The 18,039-nt window shown below is 30.1% G+C and overlaps 1 protein-coding gene across 1 annotated transcript; it reads right to left on the bottom strand.

Moving 5' to 3' along the window:
* Positions 1-1,798: 1,798 nt before the first annotated feature.
* Positions 1,799-14,666, bottom strand: LOC119611032 (synaptotagmin 1; the record flags this gene model as incomplete). The annotated part of the gene is made up of 3 exons (XM_037966490.1): positions 1,799-2,101; positions 11,414-11,547; positions 14,552-14,666. Coding segments are annotated over 3 exons (456 nt in total), but the record flags the coding sequence as incomplete, so codon positions are not given.
* Positions 14,667-18,039: the final 3,373 nt, after the last annotated feature.

Raw genomic sequence — 18,039 nt, 5'->3', positions numbered from 1 at the left:
ATTAGCAATCTTCCAGCATGTAGGAAATTTCCCGGTATGGTATAGGATGATGAAAAGATTAGCTAATGGACGAAGAGCACTGCTTCAAGACCAGTGCCGGTATGCCATCAGGTCCAGGAGACTTATTTATGCTGAGATCCGCTAAAACACTTTTTTAAGGCACCTGTAGAGTGCGCACAAGGTTTACATGGACACACAGACGGACATACGGTAGGACGACCCAGAAAGTGATTCTGAGCCGATTGGTACACCTTAATGTGAGTGTAGGACCAATGTTTTTGGGTCATACAAACATCAGCACAAACTCATAATACCCTCCCCACTATAGTGGTGTATTGTATAATAATACAAATACGAACTTTGAACTCCTTTAAAAAGGACACAGGATCAGGAAATGGAAACCTGAAAACACAGTTTTTCTCCTTTAATATTATAGTTTCAGATTGATATCAAACGGTTAGTGTCTAATGAATTTTTTCTCTTTTTGTCGTACAGTGTTATAAGACTCAATCATTTGTAGCTTAAACTCTTGATCTTCTATAAATTTACAATTACAAAAACAACACAAACAAAAAAATTTACAAAATCAAATTGAAATTAAAAAATTTTTAATAATATTTAACATTTTTATATAGTTTTTTTTCTAGACATTTTTGTTTTTTTTTCTTGTGATGGTTTTAAAGTTTAAGGTTAGTTTTTTGTTTTTTTTTTTTAATTTATTTTTTATATTGTTTTGACTAAAATTTAACAACTTTGAAATTGGTTTTCAATATAGATAATCAATATTAATTTAAATTTTGTTTAAAATAGTTTTTTTGTCTTTTCTTTTATAATTATATAGAGAGATCTGTAAAGGAAAAGCTGTTAATATTTTTTTTAAATTTTACTTTACGTTTAAGACAAGTTTTATTTTATTTTTTTTTGCTAATAATATTTCAATGAAAAGTATACTGAAAATATTATATTGTCTTTTGAAATTTGTTTGGTTTTTTATATATATATTTTTTCAAAAAAATAAAAAAAGAAAATTTTCAAATTATAAAGTGAATGTAGTAAATTCTGGCGGCTTGGCTGGAAAATATTCAAACTTATTTTTTTGTTTTTTTGGAATACTCATAGATAAGTACAAATATTTTACAGTTTCTTCTTCTTCTTTTATTTTTTTTATATAATTTCTGTTGTATGTTGTAGTATCTTGTATATTTGATTGTATTTCGTTATTTTGTTTTAATTATTTTTTTTTTTAATGAAGGGTGGCCATCTTTTTTTTTAAACTTTTTTATGTTTTTTGTCATGTAATGCTAAATGTATGTACGTATGAGTAACATAGACTATGTAAATAATGTATATTTTATTTAAATTTAATTTTGTTATTAATAATTATAACTACTATAAGATGCTGGTACTATTTGTTGTTTCTTTTGTTTTGTTGTTCTTGTTCTTGTTGTTGTTTATTGATGACGGTTTTGATGTGTGATTTATATAGTTTGCTGTTTTGTTGTATTGAACATTTTGTCGTGAAACGAACGAGACAAACGAAATGAAAAAATAAATTGATTGATATCCTTAAATTGTAAGAAAGTAAGTTGTTTATTTATGTATGTATGTATGTATGTATGTATGTGTAAATGTTGATATATATATATATTATTATGCGTATAAAATTTGTGAAATAACAAACCTTTTCTCTTGTTGTCTTTAATGTAATCTTGCTTACTTTTTTATAATTAACTCTTTTTAAGTAATGATATCAATCAATTTTTTTTCTCATTTATTCTCTCTACTCAGCTCCACTTTGTTTTTTTTTTTTTGCATTTCCCATGAATATTTGTGTGGTTTGTTTTTGCTGTTGTTGTTCTTGTTGTTGTTGTTAGTTTAGTTTATTTAAAACTTCTTACTTCATATTTTTAAGAATTTCATCGGTTTCCTCGGGATCTTTCAGAGTATGCCACTGTGCAATAGGTCGTCGTGGTGAGGCCAACATATCGGACCAATGTCGCAATTCAGTGCCGGTAGCCATACAGCCAAGTATACAACGTCCTATGGGCTCAGAAGTACCGATACGATCATAATCCACGACAGTGATAACCAAACAGATTTTCTTTTTGTAAAAAATTAAATATACAGAGCAAAATGTTAGTTATCAAAGTTTATGGATTAGTTTAGCAAAATAATATAAATCAGTATTTTTTTTTTATATATTTCTGTTGTAGATTTGATTTCTGTTGAACGTTTATTTCACTGGTTTAAGAGTGTTGTAGTGGTTCTGGTTTTATATATATATTGAAGAGTTGTCTGTTGAATATAGTTACATTTATATATAAAGTTATTTATTGAAGGTTAAGTTTTTCTAATTCCTCTGTGGTGTTTAAAAAAATAAATATATATAGAGGTAAATAAATATATATTTATGTACATACATACTCGGGATTTGGTGCCAAGTTTTTTTATATAATAACACTTAATAAAATTAAAATATATTGGTTTATATAAAAACTAAAATAAAATTGAAATGTGTAATGAGAAATATCAAGTGTTTTAAAAGTGATATAGTTTTCAACAATATTATCATTCGCCTGGGTTATAAAGAACTCATCGGACTGTCAATTCTCCCAATATAGCCCTTATAGCAACGATTTTAGTAAATCCCTAAATTAGAAAAATTTTATTCCGTGGAGATCTCTTGCGGAGAAGAGTATATAATCAGATCCCTTTCTAAGTTGTGGGAAGGAAAAGGATATACATATATATCTGAACATATCCAGAAAATATGTATTAAGATGAAAAATAGAACATCTTAATAGATTGACTAGCAAAAACTTATGATATCGTTCCCAGATCAATGAAAACACTACACAAGAGAATTTACAAAGCTGTTTACTTGTCATTTTATTGTGTGTATTTAAGATGGACTTGAGGTTATTTCTGAAGGAACTGAATGAAAACCGATTGTGCTGGGTATCGTGCCAAGAGGGCAAAGATTCAACACTTAACATTCTGAGATGATACGATATAGGAAGAACTCATTAGTTGGAATAAGGAGACAGTAAGACCAATCACGTTATTCGGAAAGAGCGTTCGGATATGTTGTGATTAAACCACGAGATTTTGCGAAATGCCCAGATATTAGACAAGACATTACTGTCCACTAAGGTTTAACCAACTGGTTGACTCATTTATCACGAATGTACTCTTTGTCATGCAGAGCGAAGCATTTTAGTGAACCCAACTCAATCGCCATTTTACTATTCTCAAGTAATGTAGAAAGTAGACCATTGCTTCATATAATGCACTATCAATTTAACCATTGTAATTGATGTAATGTGGGGTTACTAAAGGAGTCAAGTGACTTACACTTAAGAAGAATCTTCCCCCATTATGGTGTTATTGCAATCCCGAGTTAATAACCGGGACTATAAAAATTTCACTCCACCTATCATTTCACTCCTTCGCATTCCTTGGAATCATTAGTCTTGTGGTTGAAACATAGAACCTAACTTATGTGATACCAAGGGAAACGGTATCAGCAGGTCAATGTTTTGGAATTTTATTGGAGAGGTTTATTCGGGGTGTAAACATAATTTTGGTTTAAGTTCGTTGCTGTTGCCGAAAAAGACAACAGATACCAATCAGAGGAGTGACTATAGAGATAAATGAGTAGTTTTCAAAATCATAATATATCGAAAGAATCTAGAGGTAATCGGACCTACATACCTCAGCCGTATATCTAGAATGAGTAAGTCGAGTGTTTTTTACGTATGTATATGAATGTGTCCGATTAATAAGAGGTATGTAGGGTTGAATACTGTGAAAACACATTGTGGACTCGTACTATGGTCTACCGATTACGTTTTTATTGCCGAATCAGCAGAGGCCCTTCTATATGTGTGGATGTAAACGGAAAACGGTACCAGCAGGGATGAATGTTGGACCCAAATTAAGGGAAATTCGGTGCTTTTGCCGAAGAAGTTAACAGATACCACTTCTATCTGCGTGTTCGTAAACGGAAGTTATGTTTTCCACCCCGGAAGACACGCAATGGGACAACGAAGGTCAGAAATTAGATAGTGCTTGTTCATGGTATTTCGTTGCTATGTACGAAAATTGTTTTGTGCCATGCTGAAATAATATTTTTGGACATAATTGGATGGACTGAACGCCAGTGTTATGTCGGCTCAGTATTGAAGATCTTAAAGAGAAATTGTTCGGATAGAATGTTCATGTTATTAGAGGTTCTTGCGTTTATACATAATTGGATGGATTGAACGCCAGTGTTATATCGGCTCAGTATTGAAGATCTTAAAGAGAAATTGTTCGGATAGAATGTTCATGTTATTAGTGTTTCTTGCGTTTATACTTAAGTTATAGGATTATGTTAATAACGTTATCTATACTAAGATACAATTCTCAATAGATTGACCTTTGCAAACATGAACACTATTAGAAATCGAATTTTCGGCCTTAATGTCAGAGTTTACCCTGTATTTTGATGTTGGTTAAACGAACCAGAGTTGTATTGAAGATCTTTATTTATAATCAGGTGTTACCCCGAATTTTGATTTAAAGACCCTTTACTAACTCCCGTAACATGAATATACATTGATTTCTATGTAGAGAAAGCTATATTAGACGAAGATTGTGAAATATTAAGCCCGATTTAGGAAAGTTAACGTAGCTGTATAAAAGTGGTGACCGAGCTTAGCATTAAGGAACTTCTTATGTAATTTCTTTAATTTCGATAATTCACAATAAAAAATGTTTTATAAAAGCAGTACTTGCCATATTTCCCGACATTTGTATTAATTTTATGTTAACATGTCTTCCGAGCTCGATAACTCCTTAAGCCATCCTTTACCTTTTGACATGATTTGTCAAAATTTTGTCTAGAAGAGTACGGATGGGATCGTCTAAACACAATATGCAATGAAACCATCACACATTGAGAGAAAATACGGATGGAAAATCTGACAGTCGTATGGCTTTCTTCATTTTTTGAAATGATTCAAAAAACAAGCAAATCGCTTTAGATTAGGGATGTATTTTTATGTAAACATATACAAAAAAGTGAAACAGCTGTTTTCAACTTACTTTGTTATTGTTTTATACCAATCGTTTATTCTCTGTTTTGCCATAGAATTTCATTTTACTTTTTCATTAAACTTTTCGTACGTAAAGTGTGATCGTGTAAAGGGCTCTTTAGAATATCAGGACGGACGAATAAGATCTTACGTCTTCACAACTTACTTGTATCACTTACAATTTTAACACTTGATTTCACTCAAAATAATAACTTAAAAATTGCATGAAATTTAAAAAAAAACTGTGTAAAAGAAAATCAAAATTAAAAGAAAATGTTGTAAGAAAAATAAAAGCTAATCAACTACTTAAGGGCGTTTCTTAAATACAGCCGCATACATTTACATAATTATATATAATGTTGATTGGTATTTATTATTAAATAGATAAATTATTAAATAAATATTTACTCTAAGTGAAAGTGAGTATAATTTAGAGTAATGATTAGTGGGGATTGGTAATTTTTTTTATTAATTTTCTAGACAATATGAATCTTGAATTAAAACGGTGTATATGTATAAGGTGGCAAGTGTTAGGTTTTAGCAGTGAAGTGTTATAAAATTTGGAAAGATTAACTTTAACATGCAGATTATACAAATTGTGTTTTGTTTTGACAACTTATGAGATTTATAAGGTTTATATAGTGTTTATAAGTTTGGATTTGAAGTGTTTATAAGGAAACATATGAGCTGAGTTGAGTGTGTATGTTTTGAATTGTTAAGGAGTAATAAATTTGATGTATTTTTGAGCGAGATAGAGATAGATTTTTTTTCAATAAAATGAACAATTTTCTTTAACTTCTTTTTTTTTAAAAGTTTTTGAAAAATATTTTAATTAATAATGAATTTTAGTTTTTAACTTATAACGGATTTTTTGGCGGATTGTGAGAGGGGGAGGGGCGAAGAAAAGAATAATGTTCATTAAATACTGGTAAACGAAAATGTATAATATTCAATCCTAAATTTCAATTTAAGTTGTTTTGTTTCTCTATACCCTAAAAGGTTAAAACAGGTTCAAAGCCTACTATTTATATAAGGTATATAGTAACTGTATAATAGTATAAAGACTTTTCCAAAATCACCATTCCTTACAAACTTGACAGGGTTCGGAACGTTTCAAATATTGGTGAAGGTGTTACGTTTCATTGTTGTGTTTTTCATCTTTTGCGTTTTTATTTTTATTTCTTTGGAATTTGGTGTTGTTTTTGTTGCATGTTTTTTTTTATAAGTATCAAATCAGAAGACAGTGTCAAAACAACGAACCCTAGGGCTTGTTAATTTGAAGACGCTGTAGCAAGCTTTCCTGGTCCAAAAGACCAAAAAAGTTCTTACTAATTTGCTCGTTAAATTATTTCTGAAGTATTTTATTACTCTTTGTTAAATTTGTGTTTTTTTTTGGTTTCTTTTTTTTTGAGTAACTTCAAAACTAAGTAAACGAGTGTTAATTGCATGTTAAGTGTTTATTTGTTGTAATTGTTGTTGGTTAAAGGAGTTTGTAATAGTTGGTTGAATTTTTATTCAGTGTGTTGCTTAAAATAGTGTTGCATTTTAAAGCAAAATTTGTTGAATTCGTTAGTTTTTTTTTTTGGTTTCTTTGTTTGTACAAACTAAATGGTGTAGTGTTTTTTCATTTACTACAATACAATATTAATAATGCTTTAATTATTTATTGCGGGGGCAGGTTTAAATTGTATTTTATACTATTTTTGTAATTTTTAAATTTTGTTTTTTTTTTTGTAACTGCAAACTAAGTTTTGAAGTATATTTATATAAATCATAAAAAAAACCTTTGCTTTATTCAATTGTTTTTCTTTTTTTTTTTTTAATGAAAATTTTGCAAATAATAAACACAAAAGTTTGTTAAACATAAAAGCACATCAATCAATATTTTGTTTGTAACTACTTTAATAATTTGTTTTATTCAAACACAAAAAAACACAACGTGTAATTGTTATAATTAAATTAAAACATTTAAAACTGAATAGTTGTTTACACAAATTTACAGTATTTCATATTGTTATCAAACGAAATTAAAACGGAATTCATTAAAAGTAGTATTGTGTGTTGAAAATATTACCAAATGTTTGTGTAGAAGATTTTTTTTTATAAAAACCATAAAAAAGTAATTTCTTTTTTAAAATTCAAGTTTGTTTCAAGTTGATGAAATGAATGGAAGTAAAAAAGTTACGGATTTTTCCAGAATCAACTTCTTAATTATTTCTAGGTGATAGTTAGTTTTGGGTACAGATTTTACAACAACAAAAGACCTAGCGAAATCATTCTGATTTTTTGGTTGTATAGATTGAAGACACTATTCCATAGTAGATCTGTTAGTCTACATAATATGCTTTTCGATCAAATGCTTTTCGAATTTAGTTCCAAATTAACTTTGCTACTTTACATAGGTAAATATTATTCCACCTATTTCTACCCTTTTGAAGAAAGAATCTGAAGATAGCATTTGATATTTAACATTACTATGTATATTAGTATTAGATCCAACCTGTAGCTGTGAGATGCCTTTAAGTCTATACCTAGATAATTCAACAAGGTTGGATATAGTGTAGCTATAAAGAAATCAATTTTTATTGGTGACTAGGTAAGGGCATTAAAAAATAAGGTGGAAGAACATTTGATATGTTTGGATATGGCTGGTAGTTCACTGCGCGCGAAGAGAAAAGTACAGTCGAAGAGACCCCGTTTTGACCGGATCCCTCAACTCGTCAGTTGTAGTATTGCATAGTATTGGATCCAGCCTGTGGCAGTGAGAAATCTCAGAATATCATTAAGCTTAGATTCAGGTATCTCACCAAGGTTTGATATGAAGTTACTGCCATGGAAACTGTTTTTTTAATGGATATAGCAGGGATTTAGATGGAAGATCTTTTCTTCCTTTTCCCTGTCTTTGCAACTGCGACAGTGTTCATTGAACGGTAGCCCAAGCCGACTTGCATGTCTGCCTAGCACACAGTATCCTCGTTATATCGCGTCTACTTCGGTTTATAAGGTGTCTCGTGCGTTGCTCATTGAAGGAGGGCCACAATATTTTCACAGAAGACACCAGAACTAGCACCATATGTCATTTTAGAAACATATGTAAAGATTCTGGCGGTATATTCGCTCGGCTCCTGAAAGGAACTCTGACTTGGAAATCTCTATCAAAATCCGTGTGTGGGGTAATATAGTCGGACGGTTGGTTCAAGATTGGAGGTAATTGGCTTAAAGTCTTAGCGTGTCCATATGTTCTTGATTTCCAACTTCCGAATGAGTTCGCAGCGATGCAAGCAGATATGGCATGTTGAAGCTTGGAATCTTGGTCTTTGTTCTGAATAGTACCAGTTCCGTCTTGCTTGGGTTTACTCCTGATTGGATATACCCCGACTATTATGTTTTAGTGAGCTTTTTATCGAAAAAGTTCCACATTACCGTGACCACTCTGTATGTGTCAAGGTTATTCCACCTGTTTCCACCCTTTTGGAGATATTACTTTTAATAGAACTGTTTTTGTTGCAACTGAATTCTTTGCACAGAGACATTAAGTTGATGTTAGACAGACGATCCCTCCCTGGCATATCATTGTTATATTTTCTAACCCATAGGGTTCATTGAGTCACTTATGGATGGTAGTAAAAAGATATGATATTTCTTCCCAATTTCTATCCATCTGTTGTAACATTTAAGTCACTTTCGAATTTTCATCATCTTGTTGTGTACAATTTAGTCACTTCTGAATGACAGTTGAAAGATAGTACATATTTAGAAAGCTATTGGGTGTATATTAGCAGTCACCTCGAGTGGCCTTTTATAAGACAGTTCCTCGAGAAATATTTCTCCCGATGGAAGATCAGAATAACAATATTTCGTTTATTTTAATCATTTTGTTGTGTACAACTTTTTAACTTCTGGATGATAGTTGGAAGATAGTAAGTATTTAGAAAACTACTGTATATTAGCAGAAGATCAGAATAATAATATTTCGGTTATTTTAATCATTTTGTTGTATACAACTTAGTAACTTCTGGATGATAGTTGGAAGATTGTATATACAGTAGTTTTCCGATTTAACGAACATTCGTTTCTACGAACATCGCCTTTAGCGAACTATCAATATTTTTACATTGAGTACCTTACATAACGAACAAAAAATATGTTTTGTACTCAGTTTAACGAACAAATATAAATAAAATAATTTAAATTAGAGTTAAATTAACAAAAATAACTAAAAATCATGTCAGAAAAGCATCGACGTTATTACTTTTCCATTGCTTTCGAATATGGATTTCGAGAGTTGATTTTTTCTAATTTAGTAAAATGAATATTCTAGATAATCTGAGATTTTTTTATTAAAGATTTATACAAAAATATGAGATAATCAAATCCACAATCCTTAATGTCGCAAAAACTAATGTCGATCGAATTAGAAAATCGAAACAAAAAATGTTTAGAGAGGCCAAAGTATACTTTTCTAGAAGCTCGTGCTCAACCCGAATTTGGCCTCAGAATTTGAAATCATAGAAATTGGTGTTCAAAATAAAGACTTAGCCAATCGTATACCTTAACATTTCGCTTTTATTTTTCGCCAAACTAACAAGTCCTCACTGTGACCATAATTTTTTCCAATTCTAAGAATTGGAAACGATATGTTATAGAATAAACAATATAAATAGTTTTTCTTTTGGAAAAAGGATATTTACAGGAATAGCTGTGAAATAAAGGAAAAATATTTCAAAAAACTTTGGAATCAGATATCTCAAAGAATGAAAACGATGAAACTGTGAAACAATGAAACGCTTTAATAACTTTACATTAATCTATTTCCTAAGGAATTCTGAGGCCAGGTTCAGATTCATCGCAATTCCAGCCATTGGGTTTAAACTTCTTTAAGAATTATGTCGTCCGAGTGCTTTTCCAGAACGTAGATTAGTTATACGAAATAAACTGAGTTTTTTCAAATTTCTTTATTGTTTTTACATTGTGATATAAATTGCTAGTTTTTCATAAAATTCTTATAAAATATTGTCTAAAGAAATTATATTTCCTGGAACATATTTTTATAAATTAGATTTTATGTAATTTTAATTATTTATGTACCCAAAAGACACTTTCGAGTTAGTACTGCATATAACGAACTTTTCGATTTAACGAACAGGCCTGACAACATATAGGTTCGTTAAATCGAAAAACTACTGTATTTAGGAAACTATTGGGTGTATTTAAGCAGTCACTTCACTCATAGAGGACTATTCCACTAAAAATAGTTCTCCCGACAGAAGATCAGAATAATAGTATTTCGACTATTAAATGTACGATCAATTTGATCGCCTTATCGGATGGAAGATACTTCCGACTGGGTACCACTATAATATTCTCCCGACGAAAGATCAGAATAATAATATTTCGGCTATCCTAACCATCTTGTTATCTATAACTTAGTAACTTCTGGAAGACAGTTGGAAGATTTAAATATTTAGAAGACTGTTGGGTGTCTTTAGGTAGACACTTCGAAGTGTCCTTTAGGGGACCCTTCCACGAAAAACTGTTTATTGAAAACTGCTCAATGAAGTTCATCTCAACTTTTTTTAATAATAGATAAACTGCTGGCAAAATACTAATTGTTCATTTAAAGAGCCTATGCAAACTGTTGAAGAGATCGAGGTACTTAGTCAGAAGCCTATCGGTTGCACAAAATTTTCTAGTTCTAAATAATTGACGTTTAAAGATCTTAAACATGCTTTAAGACTCATAATTTATCATAAAATCTTTCTTAAAAAATTACATTTGGCTTAATTCAACACACATTACTGAAATATTTAAACAAAATATAAACAATTATAAACAAATACATATACAAATAAAATATTCATATTTTTTTTCATAATTTCATTGATAAAACACAACATTTAAACATCAATTAAAGGAATTTGAATTTGTCTTGTGGATCAATGATAAAAATAGGTTTCTTGAATAGATTATTAAGTCTCAACTTCCACATTCAAAAATTATATATTTTATATTGGATAAGAGTACATAGAAAAGTCGGTCAGATAATAATATATATATAAAGATATATAAAAAAACACTGGAGTCTAAACAAAGACAACAATAACAAATTGTGTGTAAAAAAAGAGGGGGGGATTGAAAAAGTCTTTAGTAAGTAGTAAAAAGTAGTAGTTAGTAGTAATAACGTTAACGTAACAAAAGTAAAAGGGCGTAGTAGTAGTAGTGTCGTTGCTAGTAATAGTAGTTTGTAGGTTAGTAGTAGTAGTAGATAGTATTATTCTTTTTTGTTTTTGTATTTTTTTTTGGTAAATAGGATAGTATAATACATTCTCGCATACTTGTATTTGTTCAAATGGTACTTCAAATGAGAACGACTCATTATAATAGGGGTTGAGGGTGCATTTTTTGATACTTGTCTTCTTCTTTTTCAAACGTTTTCCATTTTGCATAATGGCAATTTTCACATATGGATCTATAAAAGAAAATAGAAATAAATAAAAAAGAAAGAAGAATAATAAATAATAAAATTCTCCATATTTTTTTCATATCTTTTCTTGTAACACTTATTTTTTTTTCTTTTTTAAACAAATTGGTTATTTTTATATAATAATTTTTTTCTTGTAAGTTAAATACGTTTAAAATATAAACATTGAACTTTTTTTTATATATTTTTTTTTCGATTATATGGATAGTAATAATAGTAAATTTTATAACTCAAATTAAGGAGTACAAAAAAAACTATAAAAAATAAAAATCACACTTTAAACCAAAATATTTAAACGGGAATATAAGTTTTTTTTATTTTCATTTCATAACAAATATATTAAAAATATTTGTTGCAATTATTTCCTTTTTTTTCGTTTGATTGTTTTGTTTGTAAAAGCCTAGAAGAACTTATTTATAGGGCGATATTTTTTGAGGCAACTCTCGTGTGGGAGGGAGAGACAAAATGTGTTAAATAAAATAACTGAAAATGTCTGAATGATTTAAAACTTGTAACTGAAAATGTAAATAACAAGCAATAAAAAGCTACTGGCTACTTTGTCTATTACAAAGTATTATTTGCAAGCAAAATGTTAAATATTTTATATACATTCAAACTTAAAATGAAATTGTTGTTTATTTCGAAACAAAAAAATATATCACATAACACTTGAGAGTTGCCCTCAAAAAATATCTATCATTTGATTTGATTTTTTTTGGTTTTAATGAAAAATTATGTAAAAATAGTATAAAAAATCTTAGGCTTTAGTTAAGAAAGATATTTAATAAATTAGCTTGTTGTATGATTCAAGTTTAATCATCATTAGCATCATTTAAAAGCTTTATTATTTTGTTTTATTTTTTTTTAATTATTAATATTATAAAAGTTAAGGTTCAAAAATGTTTTTTTTTTGTATTTAAAGAAAAATTTTTTAAGAGATATAAATTAAAATAAAATTTAAGTTAAAAAAAGTATAATTTTTTTAGCATAAAAATACAGAAGTTATAAAGAAAAGCCATAATAGATGTAAAGCTGTTTTTAATAAAATACCCAATATTATTGTTTTAATCGTTTTTTAATTATTATTAAAAAGCTGTTTAAACTGCAGTTAGACAAAACTATTGCGATTTCTGGCAACCGCCACTTCTTAACGCACGTTTTCCAACAACATGGAATAAGTAATATACACGCCTGGTACCAATTGACACCAAACTATTTATAATTTTTCAATAACATCCCTTGTCAAAGTATATACATACGTACGCCAACGCTGACTATTGACAAACAATCCGTTGCCAATAGTGAACTTACCACGTTTGTTAACATTTAGACAACTGATGTGTATAAAATTTAGATTTCGACAACGAATTGTTGCAATGTTAACCTAATTATAATTAAAAAGCTGTTTAAACTGCAGTTGGACAAAACTATAGCGACTTCTGGCAACCGCCACTTCTTAGCCCTTATAATAGGGATTGAGAGTGCAGAGTACACATTTTCCAATAACATAAAACTTTTCAAATAATTTTGATCTTCTACACAGAGGGAAAAAGTAATATACACGCCTGGTACCAAATTGACACCAAACTGTTTATAATTTTTCAATAACATCCGTTGTCAAAGTATAAACATACATTTCAATAACATCCGTTGTCAAAGTATATATACATTTCCTTTTCCCTCTGTGTAGAAGTATACTTTTAAGTCACTTCTGTATGACAATTTAAAGATTAATATACAATTTTCAAAATTCCGAAGGAAGTATACTTTCAATTCACTTCTGGATGATAGTTAGTAGAGACTATACATTTTACAAAAACAATATACATTCATTTCAGATTTGCATCATCTTATTGTGTACGTATAAGAGACGTCTTAATGACATTTAGACAGTCTCTTATTATTGTTATTATTTGGAAGCATACTTTCAATCCAATTCTAGATGATAGTAAGAAGAGAGTAAAAATATTACAAAAACAAAGTACATTGCTTCGGCACATGTTTACGTTTAAGTCACTTCTGGATGACAGTTGGAAGATTAAACACATTTTGAAAACGTTTTGGAGACTTTTAGCAGTCATTTCGAAGTGTCTCATAGAGAACGCTTTCACTAGAAACTGTTCTCCCGACAGAAGATCAGTATAATAATATCTTGGCTATTAAATTTTGAGAACAATTTGATCGCCTTAATGGGTGATCATTAACTATCGCTTGTAGATCTATTGAATACATAATTAAACATCAAAAAGGAACGAAGAGAGAAAGATTGAACTGTTGGTTGTCTTTAAAGTGTCTCAAAGAGGCGTTTTTAACTAGAAATAGTTCTTCCCGACGGAAAATCAAAATAGTAATGTCTCGGCTATTAAATGATCGAACAATTTGATCGCTTTAATGGATGGAAGGTACTTCCAACCGATTACTGCGATATGAAATATTTTTAGATATATTACTAATTGATGCTCACGCGATCACTCGTTGTTATTTACGATCGTGTGTACATCAATTTAACACATAGCAACGAAGTACCGAAGAGCGAAATATAGTACTGTTAGTTGTCTTTAAGAAGTCACTTCTAGGTGTCTCATTGAGGACACATATATAGTTAAACCTGATTAGTAGAAATTTAAAAATTCTAATTAAATGAATTTTACGATTAAGTGTTTCTAAACGAAAACGCATACTAAGATGAAAATGTCTATAGCGATACTGAAATTAATTAATTAATTACACATGAAACGAACCGATCGCGTTTCAAAATAATATTGGATATAATAAATTATATACAAATTAATCATAAAAAAAATTAAATAAATAACAAAAATACGACATTTATCAGAGTAAATAAATTGAAACATTTACCATAAATTAATAAATAATTAAATATAAAATGAAACCAAACAATTATTTACTTATTATTGACAACACAAAACATTGCAAAAAAATTATAGTATATAAAGAAATTTCACAATATTTCGGTTTCCAATTTTATTACCAGACAATCCACCAACGTCCATCTTTTTCAAGTTTTTAGCTTCCAATATGACAACGGTTAATTTGCCAGCGGTCGGTACATAACGTAATGAGAAACAAATATCGCCAAGCTTTTCCTAAATTTGTGAAAATAGTTTTTAAAAAAATAGGAAGAAACAGAAAGTAAATAAATTAATTAATAAAAAATATTTAATTTCAAAATTGAGACATAAATAAACACAAATTATATTGTATTTTATTTTATAAATATATTTTTGAAAACATTTATTTGTTACATTGAAACTACAACCATATTGTTTTTAATTATTTTAAAATTGTAAAATACATACATTTAATTATACAATATTTTACAATTTTTCTTTTGGCTGTGTGCGAATTATACTAATAATTGCTAATTGTTTTTTATTTTATTATTATATAAACACACAAAATCTTTGTACTTTGTTACGTTAAATTTAAAAAAAAAAAAAAAAAAAAAAAACACAAAAAATTAAAGACATTTAAAAGCTTATAGATTTTTTATAGATTTTGCTTGTTACATAATTTTGCTTTATAATTGCTAGATTAATATTTAATTCCGTTAGATTTTCTAATGCTACAGGCGAACTTAGACTTTTCCAAGTGCTAAAATTTTTTTAGAGATTATTGTTGTTTTGAGAATTTAACTAAAATTGTCTTCTATTCAATAGACTACCCCATGGTCTAACCCATGCACTACTCCCCAGACTAGCCCATAAGCTTTCAACTTTTTTAAGTTTAAGCCAGTTTATTTCTCCATTTTCAGCCCAACTATGTCCTATTAGGAATTATAGAAGAATTTAAATCCATTTTACTGTTTAATTCTATATAAGTTCTAGTTCAGTTCTAGTTCAGTTCTAGTTCAGTTCTAGTTCAGTTCTAGTTCAGTTCTAGTTCAGTTCTAGTTCAGTTCTAGTTCAGTTCTAGTTCAGTTCTAGTTCAGTTCTAGTTCAGTTCTAGTTCAGTTCTAGTTCAGTTCTAGTTCAGTTCTAGTTCAGTTCTAGTTCAGTTCTAGTTTAGTTCTAGTTCAGTTCTAGTTCAGTTCTAGTTCAGTTCAAGTTTAGTTCTAGTTCAGTTCTAGTTCAGTTCTAGTTCAGTTCTAGTTCAGTTCTAGTTCAGTTCTAGTTCAGTTCTAGTTCAGTTCTAGTTCAGTTCTAGTTCAGTTCTAGTTCAGTTCTAGTTCAGTTCTAGTTCAGTTCTAGTTCAGTTCTAGTTCAGTTCTAGTTCAGTTCTAGTTCAGTTTTAGTTCAGTTCTAGTTCAGTTCTAGTTCAGTTCTAGTTCAGTCTAGTTCAGTTCTAGTTCAGTTCTAGTTCAGTTCTAGTTCAGTTCTAGTTCAGTTCTAGTTCAGTTCTAGTTCAGTTCTAGTTCAGTTCTAGTTCAGTTCTAGTTCAGTTCAGTTTAGTTCTAGTTCAGTTTCTAGTTCAGTTCTAGTTCAGTTCTAGTTCAGTTCTAGTTCAGTTCTAGTTCAGTTCTAGTTCAGTTCTAGTTCAGTTCTAGTTCAGTTCTAGTTCAGTTCTAGTTCAGTTCTAGTTCAGTTCTAGTTCAGTTCTAGTTCAGTTCTAGTTCAGTTCTAGTTCAGTTCTAGTTCAGTTCTAGTTCAGTTCTAGTTCAGTTCTAGTTCAGTTCTAGTTCAGTTCTAGTTCAGTTCTAGTTCAGTTCTAGTTCAGTTCTAGTTCAGTTCTAGTTCAATTCTAGTTCAGTTCTAGTTCAGTTCTAGTTCAGTTCTAGTTCAGTTCTAGTTCAGTTCTAGTTCAGTTCTAGTTCAGTTCTAGTTCAGTTCTAGTTCAGTTCTAGTTCAGTTCTGGTTCAGTTCTAGTTCAGTTCTAGTTCAGTTCTAGTTCAGTTCTGGTTCAGTTCTAGTTCAGTTCTAGTTCAGTTCTAGTTCAGTTCTAGTTCAGTTCAGTTCAGTTCTAGTTCAGTTCTAGTTCAGTTCTAGTTCAGTTCTAGTTCAGTTCTAGTTCAGTTCTAGTTCAGTTCTAGTTCAGTTCTAGTTCAGTTCTAGTTCAGTTCTAGTTCAGTTCTAGTTCAGTTCTAGTTCAGTTCTAGTTCAGTTCTAGTTCAGTTCTAGTTCAGTTCTAGTTCAGTTCTAGTTCAGTTCTAGTTCAGTTCTAGTTCAGTTCTAGTTCAGTTCTAGTTCAGTTCTAGTTCAGTTCTAGTTCAGTTCTAGTTCAGTTCTAGTTCAGTTCTAGTTCAGTTCTAGTTCAGTTCTAGTTCAGTTCTAGTTCAGTTCTAGTTCAGTTCTAGTTCAGTTCTAGTTCAGTTCTAGTTCAGTTCTAGTTCAGTTCTAGTTCAGTTCTAGTTCAGTTCTAGTTCAGTTCTAGTTCAGTTCTAGTTCAGTTCTAGTTCAGTTCTAGTTCAGTTCTAGTTCAGTTCTAGTTCAGTTCTAGTTCAGTTCTAGTTCAGTTCTAGTTCAGTTCTAGTTCAGTTCTAGTTCAGTTCTAGTTCAGTTCTAGTTCAGTTCTAGTTCAGTTCTAGTTCAGTTCTAGTTCAGTTCTAGTTCAGTTCTAGTTCAGTTCTAGTTCAGTTCTAGTTCAGTTCTAGTTCAGTTCTAGTTCATTCTAGTTCAGTTCTTGTTCAGTTCTAGTTCAGTTCTAGTTCAGTTCTAGTTCAGTTTCTAGTTCAGTTCTAGTTCAGTTCTAGTTCAGTTCTAGTTCAGTTCTAGTTCAGTTCTAGTTCAGTTCTAGTTCAGTTCTAGTTCAGTTCTAGTTCAGTTCTAGTTCAGTTCTAGTTCAGTTCTAGTTCAGTTCTAGTTCAGTTCTAGTTCAGTTCTAGTTCAGTTCTAGTTCAGTTCTAGTTCAGTTCTAGTTCAGTTCTAGTTCAGTTCTAGTTCAGTTCTAGTTCAGTTCTAGTTCAGTTCTAGTTCAGTTCTAGTTCAGTTCTAGTTTTCAGTTCAGTTCAGTTCAGTTCTAGTTCAGTTCAGTTCAGTTCTAGTTCAGTTCAGTTCAGTTCAGTTCAGTTCAGTTCTAGTTCTGTTCTAGTTCAGTTTCTAGTTCAGTTCTAGTTCAGTTCTAGTTCAGTTCTAGTTCAGTTCTAGTTCAGTTCTAGTTCAGTTCTAGTTCAGTTCTAGTTCAGTTCAGTTCAGTTCTAGTTCAGTTCTAGTTCAGTTCTAGTTCAGTTCTAGTTCAGTTCTAGTTCAGTTCTAGTTCAGTTCTAGTTCAGTTCTAGTTCAGTTCTAGTTCAGTTCTAGTTCAGTTCTAGTTCAGTTCTAGTTCAGTTCTAGTTCAGTTCTAGTTCAGTTCTAGTTCAGTTCTAGTTCAGTTCTAGTTCAGTTCTAGTTCAGTTCTAGTTCAGTTCTAGTTCAGTTCTAGTTCAGTTCTAGTTCAGTTCTAGTTCAGTTCTAGTTCAGTTCTGTTCAGTTCTAGTTCAGTTCTAGTTCAGTTCTAGTTCAGTTCTAGTTCAGTTCTAGTTCAGTTCTAGTTCAGTTCTAGTTCAGTTCTAGTTCAGTTCTAGTTCAGTTCTAGTTCAGTTCT

The sequence above is a fragment of the Lucilia sericata genome, unplaced genomic scaffold (assembly GCF_015586225.1).
Source record: "Lucilia sericata isolate MDLA Ls3-8-SP2 unplaced genomic scaffold, ASM1558622v1 Contig001342F_arrow, whole genome shotgun sequence".
In the NCBI taxonomy this organism is placed as follows: Eukaryota; Metazoa; Arthropoda; class Insecta; order Diptera; family Calliphoridae; genus Lucilia; species Lucilia sericata.
This window is presented reverse-complemented; position numbering and strand designations above follow the sequence as displayed.